General features: G+C 33.5%; 1 protein-coding gene across 1 annotated transcript; it reads right to left on the reverse strand.

Annotated features, from left to right (window-relative positions):
- Positions 1-202: 202 nt before the first annotated feature.
- Positions 203-20,327, reverse strand: LOC128202805 (cyclic nucleotide-gated cation channel alpha-3-like). The gene is made up of 19 exons (XM_052903956.1): positions 20,224-20,327; positions 17,924-17,998; positions 16,414-16,491; positions 15,509-15,616; positions 14,980-15,130; positions 14,631-14,712; positions 14,223-14,387; positions 9,911-9,989; positions 8,097-8,215; positions 7,783-7,875; positions 6,996-7,092; positions 6,159-6,305; positions 5,880-5,989; positions 4,009-4,078; positions 3,708-3,763; positions 3,062-3,219; positions 2,661-2,719; positions 1,596-1,631; positions 203-910 (listed from the first exon to the last, which is right to left on the reverse strand). Exons 1-19 carry the CDS (start codon positions 20,278-20,280, stop codon positions 203-205), a joined length of 2,448 nt encoding a protein of 815 aa, XP_052759916.1. The 5' UTR covers positions 20,281-20,327.
- Between the last annotated feature and the right edge of the window lie 726 nt (positions 20,328-21,053).

The raw sequence follows: 21,053 nt of genomic DNA on the forward strand, positions 1-21,053 counted from the left end.
CGTTCGGACAGTAATGTGGATGAATGCGTATATTTACTCATTAGAAGACCGCACTTGCGATTGTGTCAAATTCTAGTTTGATTTTAGACTACAAATAAATAACCTTTTTGAGACTTCTCAGAGAACCAATTTATATCAACCTGTAAACACAATTTAACAAAATAGACAACTCGCAGAAGAAGTATGTAACAATACCATCTGCTCACACTCCACTCACTTCAAGGTCGCTATCACTATGTTCATCTGAGGAATATAGGGATGCGTCCGACATATCTAAAGACAGTAACTTCTCTATCACACTAAGCTCACAAGACTCTGTATCGGATATAACGTCTTTGCTTTGTACTGTCCCTTGACCATCGTGGCAAGATGGAGAGTTGCTTGTTGCTTTACTTACATAATTTACAAGATCGATTCTCTTCATTGCTGACGTCCTTTTTTGGAAAGGTGAATTAGGCATTGAAAGCGATGTGTAGTTGGGATCAATACCTTTCTTTTCTTTGGACGAAGGAAGTCTTCGTAAATGCTCAGGATTTCGTGACATATTTGGCTCGGATGAGGAATATTGCAGAGTTCTGCACTTGTTTAAAATATATTTTCTAGGAATATCATTTTCACCGTTGCGTTTTAGGTTTGATGTTCTCGATGTTTGGTGCCTAGCGTTATTTTGACAATGTTCACCACTTTCAGTCGCACACCTCTTGCAGGATTCAGAATTACAAATACAGATACAATGTCCATTTCCCTTCTGTTCAGTTGGATAATTATGTCCGTTTATTGCAGAACGTTTAGGCGGTTGTCTGTTTATCAAACGAAATGCCATTTCCTTTGATTTTAGCCGAGCGATTTCGTTTTTCAACTTCAAAATGTCCGTATCTCTCAGCCTTATCTCTTCAATAAGAGATTCATTCTACAATGAAACAATTTAATACAAACATTATTAATACTAATTGCTATAAAATGAAACGATGGAAACTACAATGACAACTCTAGAAGCCTAAACTCATGTTTCAATGCAAAAGTATCAAGGCAAAACAAACATCAAACAAGTGACATAACGTTACAAGACAAGACACATAAAACCAATATCAGTGTTGTCATTCGTGAATGTTAAGTATGTTAAACTGCCTTGGTCAGAACATTTACCAGTAATTATAAATTTCAAAATTTAACAAATAAGCTTCATCAGAATCGGCAAGTTGAAGGCTATAACAATACGATACTTTATAAATGCATCGTATTGACTTATAACATAATTTCAAGTACAAAACATTATCTGCCAATGAATAAATCTAGGGTGAGCGAACGTGGTATGCTATCTTTAAATGATCACAAAATTCACAAGATGGATCAATTTAAATTTGAATGACTATTGATTGTAAATCACCGCCATATTTAAACATAAAGCAGGGTCGAATCCAGAATCCTCCTATATAAAAAAGTCAATTTAGACGATCTAAAGTGTTTGGTGTGGTTTCAGATGCACCCCCACCTGGATCCGCTAGTGTAAATAAAACGTGCTATAATGATAACATCGCCGTAAATTAAGAATACATTAACAAATGCGTTGATTAAAATGTTTAGAGAAAAGTTACCTGTTTCTGCAGTGAAGTGGTCCGTTCCTTTGTGGCCTAAAATATATGGAATAAATACTTTATTTCCCTTTAAAGCAGTCTTTAAGAAATCTAGCTACGGCATCTGATGAACAATTATGTGGATGTTGGATTCACGCTGACCCATCATTAGAGAGATGACGATGTGAAGATATTGGGTAAACGTTTACATAATACTTAATGAGCATTCAAATCAAGCATTTGTGGACTTAAAAGTTTGCGAAATTTGTGATTTCAATAAGGCAATGAAGACTTCAAGGATACACCTACTTGCATAAAATTTATTCAGGACAATTTTCAAAGTACAATTACCAAAGCAAAACAAAAACATGACGAGAGACACGCATTGTTTCAAAACAACAAACACATTACTCAATTAACAAAACATCGTTATAAATAATGACCATGATAAGTATTAAGTCTGATTTCATTGAAGCAAAGACTGCACACACTTTAATTAGAATTAGGTTTCCGTCCATGTATTTACTCAAACTATATTGAGTATGTTTGTAGAGTTGTGTGCTGTTCTATGTTTCTTGTTTGTGTATTTGTGTTCTATGCCTTTGGCGTTGCCCATTGCCACTAAACCGGGTTTATGTTTAAACTTTTTGCTACTGAGCATGTTTCTGTAGCTTTTTGCATATATATTGTTTTCTGCGTTTAGTCATACATTTTTTTTAATATATCACAACAGGACCAAATCCATAAGATTGTGCAAATATATATGAACGAAAATTCAATATGAACACGCTACCTTCTGCACAGTAAACTTTGGACTATGGTACAATATAGTTACTGTGTGGCCTTTGTGACATTTATCATTTGATATTACCTCATTTATCCATGTTTGTATTGGAATGAGTGGAATAAAGAAAACTTGACTTGACTTGTGTAGCAAAAAGTTTTCACACATTTGCCTAACCTTACAATAGTGATCGAAGTTTGATGAAACTCACGTACGGCTTCGTCAATGTGTCGATATAAGAATTTTAATCAAACAATTTGTCAATATTACACATGATAATCTGCAAGACACATTATACTTACTACGCAGTCAAACTGCTTTAGTTCATCTAAGACAGATTTTAATTGGCGCATTTCGTCACCTGAAAAGTTAACGATTACGTTTTAACATAGTGATCAAAGCAAAACCCAAAATGAGCTTAAACTAACAAAGACTTACGTTACATTATATAAAACTCATTCACCTTCAGCATGTACCTGTGTTACAATTTTAATTCCAGAATAATATTTCCTGCACGTTTATTTCGGTATTTTTGCCTGTATTCTATTTCCGGTATTTCATTTCAACAAAGTTAATTACAGTTTGTATTTTATGAAAGGTTTACTTTACTAGCAGTCAAGAATATTTGTTGTTATGTCACAACATTTACAGCTTAATCTCGTATGGACAATTCAAAACATTTCATAAAGTAGCTGCCCCTTACGTCTTGCTTCAATAAGTCTCTTGAAGTTGTCAGACTTGATTACGTCGAGTAAACTGCGGGAGGATCGACCGGGAGTATCTATCGAGTCGGTTGAAGCGCCTACAACAACTTGATCATCTATTGAACTTGAAGGACGCATCCCTTGAGTTGTCCGATACCTGTGATTGTACATAAAACTTGCAAATGACAGAGTGTATCCAACGAAAGCGATGATGACGCAGTTTCCGAATTGTCCTCGGCGTTTATTGGGTAGTATTTCCTACATCAATTGTATTATGAAATTGTTAACTTTTCGTACTGAAGCTTTATTGTGGCCTTAGTGACAAGATACGTATAGTGTAAATGCGTCTGTTATTTATCCTTTGAAAGCAATAACAGTTCACTACCGTGACAAATTTGAATATATACCACTTACAAGGTAAGTTTGCAGTCATTTCATGCAGGCTTGCAATCTGTTGATGCATCATAGAAATATGGAAACTACTGGGACAAGCCCGGTAGCCTAAACAATTTCCAAATAGTGTTTCAAGGATCATGACCAAACATTGCCAAGTTAATAACTTGATTTGTATACGTTTGTTAATACAGAGTCATGTAGTAAGTTCAATAACACTACAAATGAAACATTCGTCGTATGTCTGCTTACCTTTTACGAGCTATTTCTTCCAGTATTCGTTTTGCATTTGGATACTCGACCAGAGCCTATACAATTAGCAAAAATGGCGTTTGTATCAGATCCACGAAAAAGAAGATAACATAAGAAGTTACACACAATATTTTTACTAATTTACTAATAAATAAGAATAACTTAACAGACGTACATTACGTAACTTTGCTACAAGTTAATAAACAAGACAATGTCGCACTGGATTTATTGTTCGTAAATTAACTGGACTCCTCTTAATAAGGCCAGTCTTTTTCATTCAAATTGGTCAATATGTACTTACCGACATGAGATCCTTACGAGACAGACGTAGCAACTCTGAATAACCAACGGCCCTTACATCAGCCGTCCGCCTGGAAAATCGTTTAACTATGTGTATGCAGCTTTTTGATAATGATAACAAGAAGGACATTTTTACATTTCCTTATATTTTATTAACGTTCCACCTCTTACATATAAATAAACATAGAATCTATAGTATCATAACAATAAACCTACCAATGTTATATTTGATGCAAAGAGTTATCATCATATAGACTTATATGAGAGACAAATGTAAAACAACATCTAATGTAAAAGCTGCATTCTCACAGATTGAACGTTTTGACAACATTTTTTTTATTTTTTGTCTTGGAACGTGCCAATATTTGCAAAAATCCCTGGAAACCAGTTATATATATATATATATATATATATATATATATATATATATATATATATATATATATATATATATATATATATATATATATATATATATATACCAGACTGCTGACAAAAAATATGATCGCATATTTTTATATTTAAGTTCAAAAATTGATGTTTTATGCATATTTCTTCAACCGTAAGTAAGGTTTAAGCCACAGAACATTAATTTTGGAACGGAAATAGGAAATTCTACGATCTGCTTTTTTATCAGCAATCGTATATCATTGGTTTGCAGATATATACGCAAAAATCTGCTCTTTCCAAGACAAAAAATAAAAAAAAGTTGTCAAAATGGTATATCTGTGAGAGTGCAGCTTTAAAGATAAATGTTCATTCAAAGTAGTGAGATGAGTACATGAGATTACGCTTCCCATCAACGACTAGGTAAATACCTTATGCAATATTAAATTGCAATTAACCTATATTTACACTCTAGTTTCTTATAATATTAAGTTGAAAACATTCATAAAAATTATATGTAAATGATACACGTACATCTGTGTTTGTTCAGACGTTTGATAATCCATCTGTGTTTGTTAAGAAGTTTGATCATACATGTGTGTTTGATCAGACGTTTGGGAGCCTAACAATAGTTATGATCAATACATTTGCTGGTTTGTTAATGTATGTTTCAGCAATTCACTATCAAATATGTTCTTGCTTAATCATTATTTCTTTCATTGTATTATCAATAGATAAGGTATCGAAATATATTTTTTAAACTGTTTACGCAATTAAGCTCAAACTATTATTTAAAACCCGATTTAACTGAAAGAAATTAAGTTGACTGCAATTGTCGTGTCGGAAATTTTGTTTCAAATAAATACTAGCCTTCAAAGGGATACTAATAAGCAATAAATATTAAAATAAATTACATATCCTGGGTTGTTCACTTTGTCATATGTATATTAAGATCAAACCAATCAATTAATTTTCAATACGAGTCAATCCGGCCGAATTATCCTAAATACAAACATTATTGAGCTAAACAAACGTAAACTTTGAGTTGAGTCTTTCATGTTATACATTCTTATTTTAGGGCCATATTCACATTTGTTTCCATTTGTTTCAACTTTTATTTGTTATAATCCGAAACAATAATTCCTGGTAACGCTTAAAGTCAAAGAATTAGTATAGTTTGACCTAAAATGTATAGGTTCCACTTTGGGTATTTAAAACCCTCGTATATATTTTGAAAATGTATCTTTTTCATTTAGAGATTCATTAAAACCTTTTTAATACACATGGAGAAGACATATTGACTCGTAATAATGTGGAGACTTGGTATTCGATGTGATAATCGTTTGCTTAGTTTCACATTTTGAAATACTTTAAACATGTCCTTTAAAGGAAATGTTGTGAATCTGATATGGGCTTTACGGTGGTAAATGCACAACTTGTCTATTATATGCCTTGACCAAGACTATTGTATTATCATTGCACTACCTATTTTGCCCTTCGTCTATTTTGAGCAAGCTGATTTCACCAAAGTAGGAGCCCGAGGAAAGGGTTGTCAGGTAAGTCCTTTTTCCAGCGACGTGATTTGAAACAAGTATCTGCAAATGTATGGTAGGTTCATTGTATATACACATTGTATTGAAATTGCCTATAACTTTGGATATAATGTTAGATTTCTACATGTTAATGATGTTTTATATCAACAAATGAGTTTTGCATTTTAGATTTATGTAAGTAGTAAGTAGTATGTCATGTAAAACCCATTACCTCGACTTTTCCGTGATTGACAATAAACATCTCCTTTCCAACCTCGCCCGTGCGACAAATGTAATCTCCGGGACTGTACACTTGGGGCCTCAGCTTCAGAACAAGCTCACGAAGTAAACCTTCTTCACACTCTTCGAAAATCTTCACCTGTACAATGATGCTAAGTTCTTTCAATCGTAACGCTAACTCACATAACATTCCAGTGTTAAGTAAGGTGTTATTCTCCTTGAGGTCGTTTCCTTCCCTTTAAATGTATACATGTGGGATACTTGACTAACTTCATTGTTTCCATTGAATTGTAACTTGTAAACCTTTTGTCATTTTCAAGAGATGTGTTTGTAAATTAAAACGATTTTCTACCCAAATCCACTGTAGTTTCTTTTTCATTTTATCCAGAGTGCATGTAATAAAGGGCATTCCAAAATACAACATGGCGCACTTTTCAGACTTGAAGATGTTTCAAGATTTCATTTTGCTTTCTTGGTTTTGATTAGCATACGTAAACATGGGTACAACAAAAACATTTGAAATCTTGCTTTATGCTTTACTGTAATACAAAGTCGGGCAAATGTAACGTAATAATATTCCATTCAAATGTGTAGTGTTGTTTTTTTCAAAATGGTCTACCAGATGAAAAATGTCTTATGGAGTTTTAATGATACTTTTTCAACCAAGAAAGACAATATAAATTAGTGAATTAAACTAACTTACAGGTTGAACAAGAAAACATCTTTCTAGAAGTAGAACATACCAACAACAATACATTGTTTCTAGCATATCGGGCACAATCGTATATAATAGACAGGTTGCCTGTTTGATATACATCAGACTACTGACCTTCTTCAGCGTTTCAAGATGAACACTGATCGCTATCTCTGTTCTTAGGCGATTAGGAAGAAGTTGTAGCAAAGAAGGTTCATCAATGGACTGTGTTCTGAAAAAAAAATAACCAGATGTTTAATTGTTTAACCTGTAAGACTTTGGAATTGACAAATCAGTTTAGCATTATGTTTCTGAAAGTTTGAGTATGTAGGAATTACAATTGATATCATCTTTACTGTTATGGTTGATACACACACAAGTCTATGTTGCTGAAAGGACATTAAATTGCAATTGTTATGTGTAGTATGATTAGTTGAAGTATCATTTTACAATATTTATGCGAAAAGCTACAGAAACAAGCTCAGTAGCAAATAGTTTAAACATAAACTCGGTTTAATGGCACTGGGTAAACGCCAAAGACATAGCACATAAAATCACAATTAAGAAACATGGAAGAACAGCACAAAACTCCACAAGCAGCACAGTGCATACATACTATATAAATAAACTAGGTATGTTTATTAAGGGTTGTTAGGTACCGCCTTGGAACGGTCAGTAAAATGAAAATTTACTGGGGGTTTAAACCCGTTAAAGTGCACAAACCTCACTTTTATCCCAACAATCCTAAATAAAGATCAAAAGCAAAAGGTAATTCTTATATTAAGTATGCATTAACTTTTAACACAGCAAACTTAAGTAAATACCCCAAACAATAAAAACGTGTAGACACCAGAACAACCATTTAGATTGATTAGTCTTTGTATATTTAAGAATATGGTTTTAGATCTAATTGTTACATTACCTGTTCCACGTGTAATCCGCCCATCTCTTCACCCTGTTCTGCAGTCTTTCATTAACGTGTCGATGCTGCAGGTAAGACTTGATCTGGTCCATTCTGAAATCGAATATATCGTAGATTTTTTTTTTCAATTTATTGTTTATATCTTCATTTCATGGACACTGAACAATTGACAATTTGTATATATTTTTTTCTTTTCTGATGTTATAATCGCATTAGTTCCTAACCGGTCTTTAATATGAGTAGTTTACATGAGTCGGAACATTTCCAATAGCACAAAAAAGAAAAACATGAGAAGGCAATTTAAAATTTAAAACCTTGACTGAAATTCTGTTCTTGCAGCGTTCATGTTGCTGATAACGTCACCTACGTTTCCAACAACTGCCGCAAACACAAACACGCCGATCAAAAACGTGACGCCAGTAAAGACGAACTCCTGTAAAAATTGTGAAGTCATCAGCTTAAACGAGTTCTGAGAATGCATTTTTATTATTTAGAAAAAAATAAAATTAACAAAAGATACAGTATGGTTAAACAAAAAACACCAAGTATAACAATGATGTATAATATTGACTTAAATATATTCCTCACATTTTGTTTTCAAAATATATTTGAAGGTTCGCTTATCGGGTACCGTGCTTCTTTTGATACATTTACAAGATTTAATAATCATGTTTCCCTGTTTCACTGCCAATTTTAGTGCGGAAACCCGAGCAATTGTTAATTAAGATATAACAAATGCAATCTGCTTTTATTTAGTTGTGGCAATGTTCATCCTCATTAATGATCTGTTAGGCCATAAACCTGGTAAAAACTGGTATTATTTAACTGGCTTGTCCATGTAATTTGACAATTAAACTGGATCAAAACAGCTATTGTTTGCTAAGGCGGCATTGACCCTCGACACTATATAAACTTTAAACATGTGTATCATTTATAATTATTTGCCCGTTGAGACGGGTCGCTGGTATGGTATTCAAAGAAATGACCGAAAATGTTAAATGACATTGGCGATGAATTTCATTACATTCTAAAATGCAACCACTTGGCAAATATTTACCAGCTATTCATAGAAATTATGTCAATATAATATCTTTCCAACGGATAATGTGTGAGAATAATTGTTAAAAGCTAAAACTCACAGGCAAATTCTTTTGTATTTAAATCATTGCTAAACCCACCTGGCAATATAACCTTGTATTTTATAGATGAGTAGTTCGGCTATAAGTAGTTATGGTTAAGTGTAACACTTCAAATTCAAATGTATTATGCTTTAACATCCGACCCCCAAAACCTGGTTCTTTAATTGTTTTTTTTTATATTATAATTATATAATATTATAATATAATGTCTACCTCTATTCACATGTATAATGTGTTGAGTGTAATAAAAGAAGATTTACAAATTACAGTTTGAGTATTCCGGTATATAGAATTAATACATTAGAGATGACAACATTTGTAGTTGCAGTGTTTAACTGGTTCAACGATACCTTTCACACTAAACAATAGGTTACTTTGTTCTTTAAAAACATATTTCGAACTTACTTTAGAACGTACAATTGAAACTAATAATACAGTGAAAGAATGACATATTCAGGGACAAGACCAGCAGACACAAAACTATAGCAACGTTACAATGTGATATAAGTGAGCAAATGTAAAGCACAGTGTTTGATTTTAATCAAAAGCAGGTTAGTTGTCGGTACATGAGGTAAAATGTTTGCTTGTGATCCATACCAGGTATGTCCTCATTACATGGGGTAAAATGTTTGATTTTGATCCAGACTACGTCTATCTCCAGTACAAGGGCTAAAGTGTTTGATTTTGACCCATACAAGGCCTGTATTCGGTACATGGTGTAAAATGTTTGTTTATAATCCATTTCAGGTTTGTCTCCAGCACATGGTGTAAAATGTTTGATTTTGATCCATACCAGGTCTGTCTGCAGTACATGAGGTAAAATATTTTATTATGATCAATTTCAGGGCTGTCTCAAGAACATGGTGTAAATTGTTTGATTTTGATCCATACCAGGTCTGTCTGCAGTACATGGGGTAAAATATTTTATTATGATCAATTTCAGGTTTGTCTCCAGAACATGGTATAAATTGTTTGATTATGTTTCATACCAGGTCCGTTTCCGGAGGGGGTCTTTCTCCAATTGTTGTAAGTGTCATCAAAGACCAATAGGTGACTCGAATATACTTCCTAGAAATCATCAAATCATATGAAAACAATTATACATTATATACATCTAAACTATTTGGCTTGGTGATAATCTACTTTCGATAATATGAAAATGTACTTATTCATCGTTAGATAAAAAAGCCACATTTAATGTATTATTCTCATTTTGCATACGTGTACCACGATGGTGTCAGCTATTATACCTACTATCAATACAGAAATCGAGATAAGGAGACATTTGTTTTAAGGTGGAGATTACTGATACTTTTATTTTAAGAGTTATCTTTTTTATTTGGATGTTTCAACATCTAGTATTTGGGCATATTCTTTTTTAAGCAATATTTATGCGAAAAGCTATACAAGCCATGCATGTATTTTCTAGACAAATGTAAAAATATGTGTCGTCATTAAATGTCTTATCATTTTTTATCTTTGAAAATACTAGTGTTTCGCTTTTTTATCTACTGTATAATGCATGGTTCTGAATTAATTGTGACAGTAAATTAATTTGTGCTAAACTGCTTAGTGTTTATATGTAAAGGAATACATATATCTGTCAATATATTGTTCACAATTTGCCTGTGCTGTATAACCTGGCCCCGATTTCTCGAAACTTCTTGAGTACCTTATACCAGGATTTACCTAAGCTCCCTATATTTGTTTTCATTTTGTTAGCGTAATGTTTACTTCTTTAAGAGCTTTTACACTTTTAATAGGACCTTTCTTTATGATTCTCACAATCAAATCTTTTTCATTTATCAAAATTGAATTTTATAATGTATTTTGGCTAATTGATAAAAGCTACTGAATATATATGCAAAAAGTCTGGTATGCTTAAGAAGTCCTCGCCGTTTCGCGTTTGTTACATGAGGTCCCTCTACTTCAACAAAGAAGAGGGCAATGTAACGCCGAATAACATCATCGCCGCATATACGAAATCGACCACGTTTATGCGGTGTTTTTCAACGCATAAACAGGACTTTCTTATGTGGCAAAAAGGCACACTTTCGCTGCATAAAAAACAATTGAAACATATACTAGTACAATATTGCTTGATAAAGTTTCATCAAAATCGGACATAGTTTTTTGTGTCCACTTTACCAAGCTTTGAACTAAACTTTTTGAGACGTAAATTCAGACAAAGATTTACTAAGATTGGTTTAAATGTGAACAAAACCAATTTATCTTTCTGCGAAAACGTTTGAAATGACGTTTGGCCCGTTTAATGGTGGGACTATATGTTACGACAACGCACAACACCGTCATTTGGGACAATCAGAAAATTGAATCGTCGTATGACGTAACATATATTCTCGCCTTTTTGTCAGACTGACGGGCATGTACCCTTGACAAAGCGCACTTTCAACGTCATTTCAAACGTTTCTAGAAAAGTAAATTGTTAATGACGGACAAACGTCAGAAATCCAACAATCCTCACAGCTCCACATGCGCTCTTTGTGCTCAGATGAGCTGAGAATTATTTCAATGTCAAGAACCACTGGTAATTGTGCGATTGTGAAATTTATTCACGTCTAGGTCATCAGTGTCTATTTCTGGTTACCAGGGCAACGAAAGGAAAACTTCTGAAGATTATATTGTTTCCAAAAATTTCAACACAACATTCGTTTTGGGCACTTGAACAAGAGGACTCAGATGACTGATATAGAGTCATCATGGACGTCTTTCTTTCATTGATTGTGTTTTTATGCACTAGTCATTTGTAACCAATACAATGTGGACAATTCAAGGGGAGTAATAATTTATTTTCAACTTTCAATTTTGGCCAAAATATTACCTTAAATTTGACCAATTTGGTTGCCTACTTTTCCCGTATTTTCTTTAAAATGACAGTAATATGCTACGCCCTAATCTTAATCATCATCATAATCAACAACATCATCACAACTACCATCATCATTACCACAATCACAACCACCACCACCACCATCATCCTCATCATCATCATCATCACAATCACAATCACAACCACTACCATCATTATTCACACACCAATGAATAAATGTAGATGACTCTGGAGACTCCCATGTCACAAGATTTCGGGACGGACGGACGGATATCATCATCATCATCATCATCATCATCATCATCAACGTCATTATCATCGTTATTGTTTAAATATAGGAACTCTGTTTTTTAGCTTTATAATAAATGGTTTAGTTAATCCTCTTAATGTGGCAAAAAGGCACAGTTGCGCCCCATATAAGCAATTTCTGCTTTATGCGTTAAGCGTCGCTGCATAAACGTGGTCACCCTGTTTAAAACGAAAAAAAAACACGTTTATGCGGCGTTACAGAGCAATACTGATTACTAAAACAATTTCAAAATCCTCAAATGCGGGTAAGAAAAAGAAACGTCGTCTTTTCTTTGAAGAAAATATATTGATAATTTAGAAATTTAGAATCTAAAAGTTGGAAATATAAAATATTATTAAATAAAAAGATGGTGAGATGCAGTCAATATAAGTATTTTACAATCAGTACTATTAAACAGAGGCGTAACACGACAACCATTCCACGTACATTGTAAAAACACAGTCGTGCAGACGTTAATCTCACGACCTCTGGGAATCATGATATATTAGCTAGTATATGACTCAGCTGAGGATAGTCTACTCCTAGAATGTCTGACAGTGATGGAATATTTGCGTCTTCCTTTTTCATTTCTAACCTAGCCGAACGTAATAATTGTGTGTGTTTTTTGCATCATTTAAGGCAAGTTATTATGGCTCTGAAACTATTTGAACGTTTTTGGAATAAAATTATCCTGTGACTTAGATTTTTTTAAATACGATTCACCTTAAGGTGGAACGCGACTATGAATTTTTTTTCGAGTTACTGTCTGAAATTTGGTATACGAATAGAAGAGCATATGCCCAATTAGGGTCTGTTTTTACATTTTCAATATTCGGAACAGTTTTGAAACAATGACTCCTCAAAATATACCACTGACGTCAATTTTGAGACGTCTCTCATATTTTTGCGTTCCATCAACAATAACCGATAGTTTCATTAATTCTTCGTTTACCGCTAAGAAATTTAAACCTCAAGTGCGTCTTGTGAAAACGTTCACGCTCATATATTTTTCGTTCTCTTGTTTTACGTTATTTATTTAAAATTCGTCTTTAACGTCATTTTTAGAAACAGGTATAGGGGTTAGATTATTTGATACTGCGCAAAAACGAACTCGGTGAGGTACCCTTTTTTTTGGTATCAGGCGATTTGTAATAAAATATTGAATACATGTATTTAAAAAAAATCAAAAATTAAACGAGCAGTTTTTTCAAGAATTAAAGAAAGGCGCACTTTTTTCAGCGAAACACGACGCCGTTTTTCCCGCGAAAAATGACGTTATAGACGAATTTAGAAACAATAACGTTCAACAAGAGAAAGAAAAATATATGAGCGTGAACTTTTTCACAAGGCGTACTTGACGTTTAAATTTCATAGCTGTAAACGAAGAATTGATGAAAATATCGGTTATTGTAGCTGGAACGCAAAAATATGGCAGACGTCTCAAAAATCTAAAAACAGTCCCTAACTGGGCATATGCTCTTCTATTCGTATACCAATTTTCAGACAGTAACTCGAAAAAAAATTCATAGTCGCGTTCCACCTTAATATATACATTTAGTTTCTTACTCCTAAACTTTCCCGCGTGTCCTTGTTGTTTCCTTTCTGCTGTTCTTATGGCGATTATATTGGACTGGTAATATGGTTATTTTTTATTGTACTGTTCTTATGGTTATTTAATTTTATTGTTCCCCTGGCTATATCATTGCGTCGCTCTAATGGCTATGTAATTGTTTTGTTATTTAATTGAACTGTTTTTCTAGCTATTTCATTAAATGCACTCATGGTATTGTTCATACGGCTATTCAATTGCACTTTTAGTACAGTTAATGTCCACGCTATATTGTGAATTTGTTTTACGAGTCTGAATTTATAGTTTTTTTTTCTGAAACTATAAAAAACGCGCAGACGTTTGGAAATAATCTTATAGTGGCAACAATATCAAGATCAAAATAACTAACAAATATGTATGATCTCAAACGTTTAACGTATAACTCATTGCCCTATAGTTTCCAACGTAATGTTAAATCAAACACTGTATCAACATAAACATCTTAGATGGAAATCAATGAATTAATCATGTATGAAAACACAAAAAGTCAAGCAAGTTTTATAATTCAAACACTGATCATACACACACTTTAATGATGTTCATGACACCAACCTTGAAAAAACGTCATATTCAGTCTCATTAGGATAAACCCATTCATTGGTGCCCAGTCCTTCAAACTCCGAGACAAGGTAGTAAACACAACCTATCCAGTGGATGACCATCCAGAGGTTCAGCGACAGTTTGAAGGTCCGGAGTAGGTTGGGATTTTGTGTTCGACTGAAAGTCGGTTAATGTAGACTGTGCTTAAATGATATAACCTCGTTGTTCATTATTTTAATAGTTAAACAATGAATAAAATCAAAATTGACGAAAGAGTACAACAGAGAAAATAAATAAGCTTTAAAATAACCGATCAATGTATGCATCAAATAACTTTGACAAGGACATCGGTTAAAGGGTTAATCTATATCTCCAAATTTATGATCACAGCGATATTGATACACATGAAAACATAAAAACCTGTCTGTTAGGTCAAAGAACCTGACCAACGTTGAGTATTTCAGCAGTCTTGGCGCTCGAACTAACAGGATCTTCATTTTTCCTGTAGTAGTATTCAAAGAAAATTTATGGTGGGTATCTATTTTAAGATATTTTTCTAACGTTATTCACTGCTCAAAATAAATAGTAGCGTGGCCATTAATAATATGAATTAAAGACTTTTTTTGTTTCTATGTAACTATCAATAAAAATATCTAACTTGTTCAGAGGACCTCATATTATAATAAAGCATAACAAAATAATTAATACAAAGAGTATTTGTTGATTCGAAAAGTCAATTGGCACGAACAAAGACGCAGAAAACATGTACCTGGAATGAACGATTCCATGTCAAGAAATATGACGTTGCTGAACAGACTGATAAAACTGTAGAAATACCCCATAGGAAGAATGGAAATGACGTCAATTATGAACTTCCAGGTATTCATGTACTGCTTCATAATTTCATTAGGATTCAAGACCTTCAAGAAGATATTTAAAAAAAAACGTGAGATACATAATTGAGAAAAAATACCTCAGATACGAAATGACTTAATATGGTTTATAAATACCGGCCCAGGTAAATAGTATGAATTTTAGCGAATATCATATGATATGAAAAGTACGATCTAAACGACTGTTTGATGTTGAAAATAATATGGATACCCTTAATGATTTTGCTGCATTTTTGCTTAACATATTGTCAGTAAAGAACCACAATATACTACGAATCTTTGAATTTATAAGTCTTGCTTTGCGACATTTTGAAAAGAGATTAAACTGATCAATACAATTTGTACCTGATAAATGATATATTATTTTACTTCACAAATTCATATAATGTAAAGTCAACATCTTACTAAACAGCCGTCCTCATAGAACGAAGTTCGAAGGTGAACGGCTATGTCCACGATGAATATGACGTCTCCTAACGTGTCTAATAGCGAAAAAAAAGATTCCTCGGTAGCCTGAAACAAGAATGTGGTGCCAGACGGTTGTCGTACCCTTGGCGGCGTTAAATGATAACAGAAGTTATCTATGGATGATCAGTTTAACTTTTAGAGGTTTTAAAAAATACCGATTTCACACTCTAAAACACACATTTCAGTTTGTTACAACAGACAAAAGACATTCTGCGAAATATAGAATTCAATCGCGAGCATATTATCAGGCTCTATTTTACATTTTCACTTTCTAGTCCAGTGAAAATACTTTTCGTATTCTTCTGATAAGGAGAAATCGAGGATGAGTGCTCACTATTGCAAGAGATTCTCCAAAATTCGCCAATAATGGCTTCCATTTCATCTTAAAGGTGATCCGTTCTCATTACTTGTTATATTTGCGTTCTAAATAAATCAGATGAAACTGTGTATCAATCAGAGGCTATTACATGTCAATGTCCTGAGTTTGACGTAACATAACTGTTTATTACAATGGATGAGAAAGATTACGAGTTTTCTACAAACAAGTTGTAGCGGTTTGACAACTATCTCATTTACTTTCTGAGAAAGAAGGTTTCCCATTTAATGTTGTTTTTTTTTCTTCAAAAAAACACACTACTCTGAATCCAAACTAACTCATTCTACAGAACCTTCTGTCACTAGAACTTTTCTGTCATACGAATTGCTCATTCACGAGCATTAAGATATATGTACATAGTCATGAGGATGAATATTACGATTACTATAATTATTTACCATCAAAATTACGTATGCACCCCTACATAATGCTTGGCAATCCTCTGTAAAAATACAACGGAACAAACCTGATCCCTCATTTCCTTGAAGGCAACTCTGAGCATAATGACGGTGATATTATAAACGATCGCCATTGTCACGATTCCCTGGAAGGAAACGAATGAAGAAAAGTGATATAACAATAAGTTAAATCAGTCCATTGACAACACGTTCATACACCTAAAACGCATACAACAGTTAGACATAATGGGAATGTCTGACTAACTTTACAGGAGTTATCCCCAATATATCCTTCCACTAATGGGATGGTTCCTGGTTCGTTCGAGCCCTACCAGCACCAATATAAATAGGACACAAATATGTGTTAGGATTCGGGTTTGATTGTTATGTATTACACTCTGGAAAACATTTGACAGTATATGACGCATATGTTTTGTCAAAACTTCACCTTGACAATGTTGGTAAGTGAAACAGTGTCATCACCTCATAGCACCGTCTAAAAACGGACTTTTAGTTCCGCAGAACGAAATGAGGTATCAACAGATCTACGCTTTGACATGAAATGTTAAAATAATTCATGCTTTATTTAAATACCTTCATAAGATTACATCGTAAATATGAATTGGTAAGCATGACTATTAATCTTAAATAAATCTTGGGAATTGATAATTATACATAATGACTTAGAAAATTGAAATGTGTCGACCGAAAGACCTTGTCTAATTTTACTTACAACAAGTATTACAATCGTCCTCCGCCATTATCGTTTTACTTTTTTCCCCTTTACACTAGCAAAACAATTGCAAGATAAAAGCAATGCTCATAATTTTATCCTGGTACATATATTTTTAACAGAATATTTTATGAAACTAACTTATTATATAATATAAGTATCAATTAACCTTACCTATTATTAGGTTATGATAAGCTCGTGTAGGTTGCAGGTTGGGGCCACTCAAACGATTTTTTGGATTTGAATTTTGTTGCATGTGAACAGAATTGTAAAACAAAGAATTGTAAAAAAAACACGCTTGTCGCGCGTACAACCATTGAATACTTTCAGCGCTTTCATTTATTCAGGGGCAGCTTTGTCGAATTTAAAAAAAAACATATCTGACTTAAATGATTTTTCAATGCTAGGGTTGCTACATAAGCACCATCCGTAATATAGACGGAGAACGTGAAACTTGGCTCTTTATCAATGTTTCCATAGGCAAATCAAAAAGTTTGTTTTTAGTTTCTCGACCTTCCCAATTTTAGCACATAGCCTAGTCTGCTTTGGGGAAGATGGAAGTTTTCTCTGCTAGTAAATTGCATGGTCAATCTCAATGTTGTTAAGCCAAACAAAAAAGGCTACAATCAGGTATATTGAAAATACAGTGATAGTCATTTGCATGATTTATGAGCAAATTGAGTCCATTTTGCTAGATACAAATCACAGAAAGCTAAAGTTACGTAAATATATACCCTGCTTTAGGGTCAGGTTATGAAAGAAAATCATGCCTCTTTGTTCCCCTGACGGACAAATATGGCATACAGACAAAATAAATCCATTTCATAAAATAAGTATTGTCTTACCAGCCAGTAATACATGACAAGTCCATCTGGATCGAGAACAATATCTGACAGCGTAAGTTCTTCAATTCTCCTGGTCTGGAAACGTATGTACATAAGGTCGAAGTAATTGTGTGTTAAATTTAACAGAACAGAACAGAATGTTCTTTCAACTCAAGCATATATAGCGCATCGTCATAACACAAATAAATATAGACATACTAAATATAACATGCATGCAAAAATAAATGCAATATATTATTTACATTAAAGTGATACAATATCGCGAAAAACGTAAAGCCAATTTAACAGTAGTGAATGTCAGAAGGTCTAAGGGGGTGATTTATATATTCAAGTCTCTTATTTTAAAAGATTGGTACAGAAAATAGCTTATCTTATTAACAGGGGTTTATGATGATACAACGACTGTTGGCGAAGCTCTTCCTAAGCTAAAAAGCCAGACCATTTGGCCGGCTGTTTCGATTACATAATAAAAAGTTTAAATCGGTCGTCATCCTAAACCTTATATTTACTATAATGGCATTTCTCCAATTTGAATATTTTGGTTATTTCTGGATGAGACTGAAACCAGGCATATGACTGCACTCCAATAAGGTCCTAGCTATGACACTGGCAGTGATGGAGACAACATATTATTATCAGTAATGGTATTTCAGTTTTTCTTAAATAAACAATTGTATCTATTTAATTATAGCCCAGATCATGATATTGCCAACTAAATTAGGGTATGACATTACAAATAAGCTTCCAATTGAATCACTGAATTATTTGTCATAAATAGGACGGTGTTGTCCCTTACTGTACATGCGTGTTAAATTGCTACTTTACTGTTAAACATTATCAATATTAAATTATATATACTTTAATAAATTAGTAAAAGTCAAAATTCTCATTTATACGTCATCCGTCCAACTTAGCTCTTGTCTGCGTTAATCATGCATAAAGGTTCATGTTTTTACGCTGAACATATTATTGATAAGAAGGCGGAATTGACTTGTCAAAGGCTATGCATTACATAGAAACTGTCGTATTTACACAAGACAATATTAAGAAAATATTGTATTTATCATAGTTGGTTGTTGTGGCAATGGATAATTGAATATTTGTAATATATTCGATAAATTTGCAAAACGATTGGACATATTTTTGTCAACACATGGAGACTGGAACTTTGGAAAATGCAAGTCCTCAAAGACTTCTAAATCTGTATACATGCATTACCGGTTTCAACGGGCGAGGCAAGCAGACTTTCTCCCCTAAGATTGTCCAAGTTTACATTCAATATTACTTTGGAAAAAGGGTATATAATACGATAAAAATGCACCATTTGTGACTAGAAATTGTTAAAATCTTTACGGGGCAGTAAACTCAAACCCAACTGCGAACATTTTAAACTATTAAATTTCGGTTTGAGGCGAATGTCAAAAGGCTGTGCCCCTAAGTTACGCCCTCTCTAACGTCAGTTCCAGAATCGGTCCCTGCATGGGCCGGTGTTCTCATTTTCCTTCTATTTTTGTTTACTGAGGTATTTAACACATTTGACGGTAATAAACAATTACTTACCTAAATTACAATGCGAAAAAAACACTGTCACGGACTTCGTTCGATAACAATATACACAGACTGGCGTGTCAATAGCTTTATTTTACTGTTTAACGTTTTCAAACGTCTAACAAAAGCCTGCGAGAAGTTTATTGTGATCAAAATCCCCGTATGCCAGAATAATCTCATTGGCTTTTAATACGAGTTTAATCAATTCGTAGATGTCAGAAATTCTAATCTGCGTTAATCATGCGATTGCTTGCTCACGCTGATCTTGAGATTAATAATAAGAAAACGGAATTTAATGATCAAGAGTAACCACCTACAATGACATAAAATGTGTCGTGTTTATGTTAGAGATAAGGACGAAGATGTTTTATCCATTGTATATTTTATGGTTGTATTTGCATTTGAGAATACTGATAAGCTTCGCAGTTTATTACCTGTTGCGACAAGGAACACATAAACGGATCAAAATAATAGGAGACCCAACATATGACCACAATTTATCATTGTTTACAAATTCTTTGTGCTCATGACTTCCGATTTTCCTAAATGTTCAAGGCAATGACATGGTGTATTTGAACACCATGACATGGTCAGCGTTCGTCCATCATTAATACAAATTTAGCATACGTTTTGTTTCCTTTAAAAAACAAAGACGTTTGTGAGGGGAAAAAAACTAGATAAAACGTATTGTCGTAAAACATTGTACCTTAAAATATCAAGATATAAACAATTTGTTTAATGGATGTTCCTACCGTTGCCAATGACGACCGCCGGATGCCTAGTTCCCAGTCCGGTTGGTCGTCCTCCATTTCCGGGGTCTCTGTCGGCCGCGCATCGCCCGTACCTACTTCTTCATCGTTATTTGCTTCATCGTCGTCGGCATCGTCCGACAGTATCCGTTCTCTGGCAATGGTTCCCGTGGTTCTTAAAGTAAATTTTCAAACGTTTAATTATTTGTTGGCTTATTGTGAGGTTAACACGTAAATGTTTTATCTGATTCGTTATTTAACGTCCTTTAGATATATATCACTTTTATTCCTCTAATGGTTTCCTCAAGCCCGCACTTTTTCTATGCATCCGTTTATAATGCATAAAACATTTGCAAAGGTCTACACGTCTATGTTGAACGTTGGCAATTGTCTCATTTCATGGTTTATTTGTTTCTCAATTGCTGACTTGTACGCGAATTAATACTTGCACTTTTCAGTATACAGTATGCTCAAATGAAAAATCATTTAGTCACTGACAAGAGTTTGACCTTGTGTATTTCTTGCGGTGTTTAAAAGATGTGCTCTTACTCCCAAATAAAATGTACCAAAATTGATTTAATCGTTTTAATTTCCTGAAAAGGATGAATACATATCGAAAATAAAGGTTCTAATGAAGGATGTCGAGTATAATTTGAAAGAACGGTGCAGTAAACACGGTATTGCTATCTTATAAGACAATAATTGATCACTGTAAATCTTTTAAGACCCACCAGTCATTTAATATTTGTGCGTTGTTTTAAATAGTAAATACACGTTTACAATCTTGTTATCAGTAATTAGAATTTCCATAAATGCATTATCTAATAAGTAGG

Source organism: Mya arenaria, chromosome 9 (genome assembly GCF_026914265.1).
Source record: "Mya arenaria isolate MELC-2E11 chromosome 9, ASM2691426v1".
Lineage (NCBI taxonomy): Eukaryota > Metazoa > Mollusca > Bivalvia > Myida > Myidae > Mya > Mya arenaria.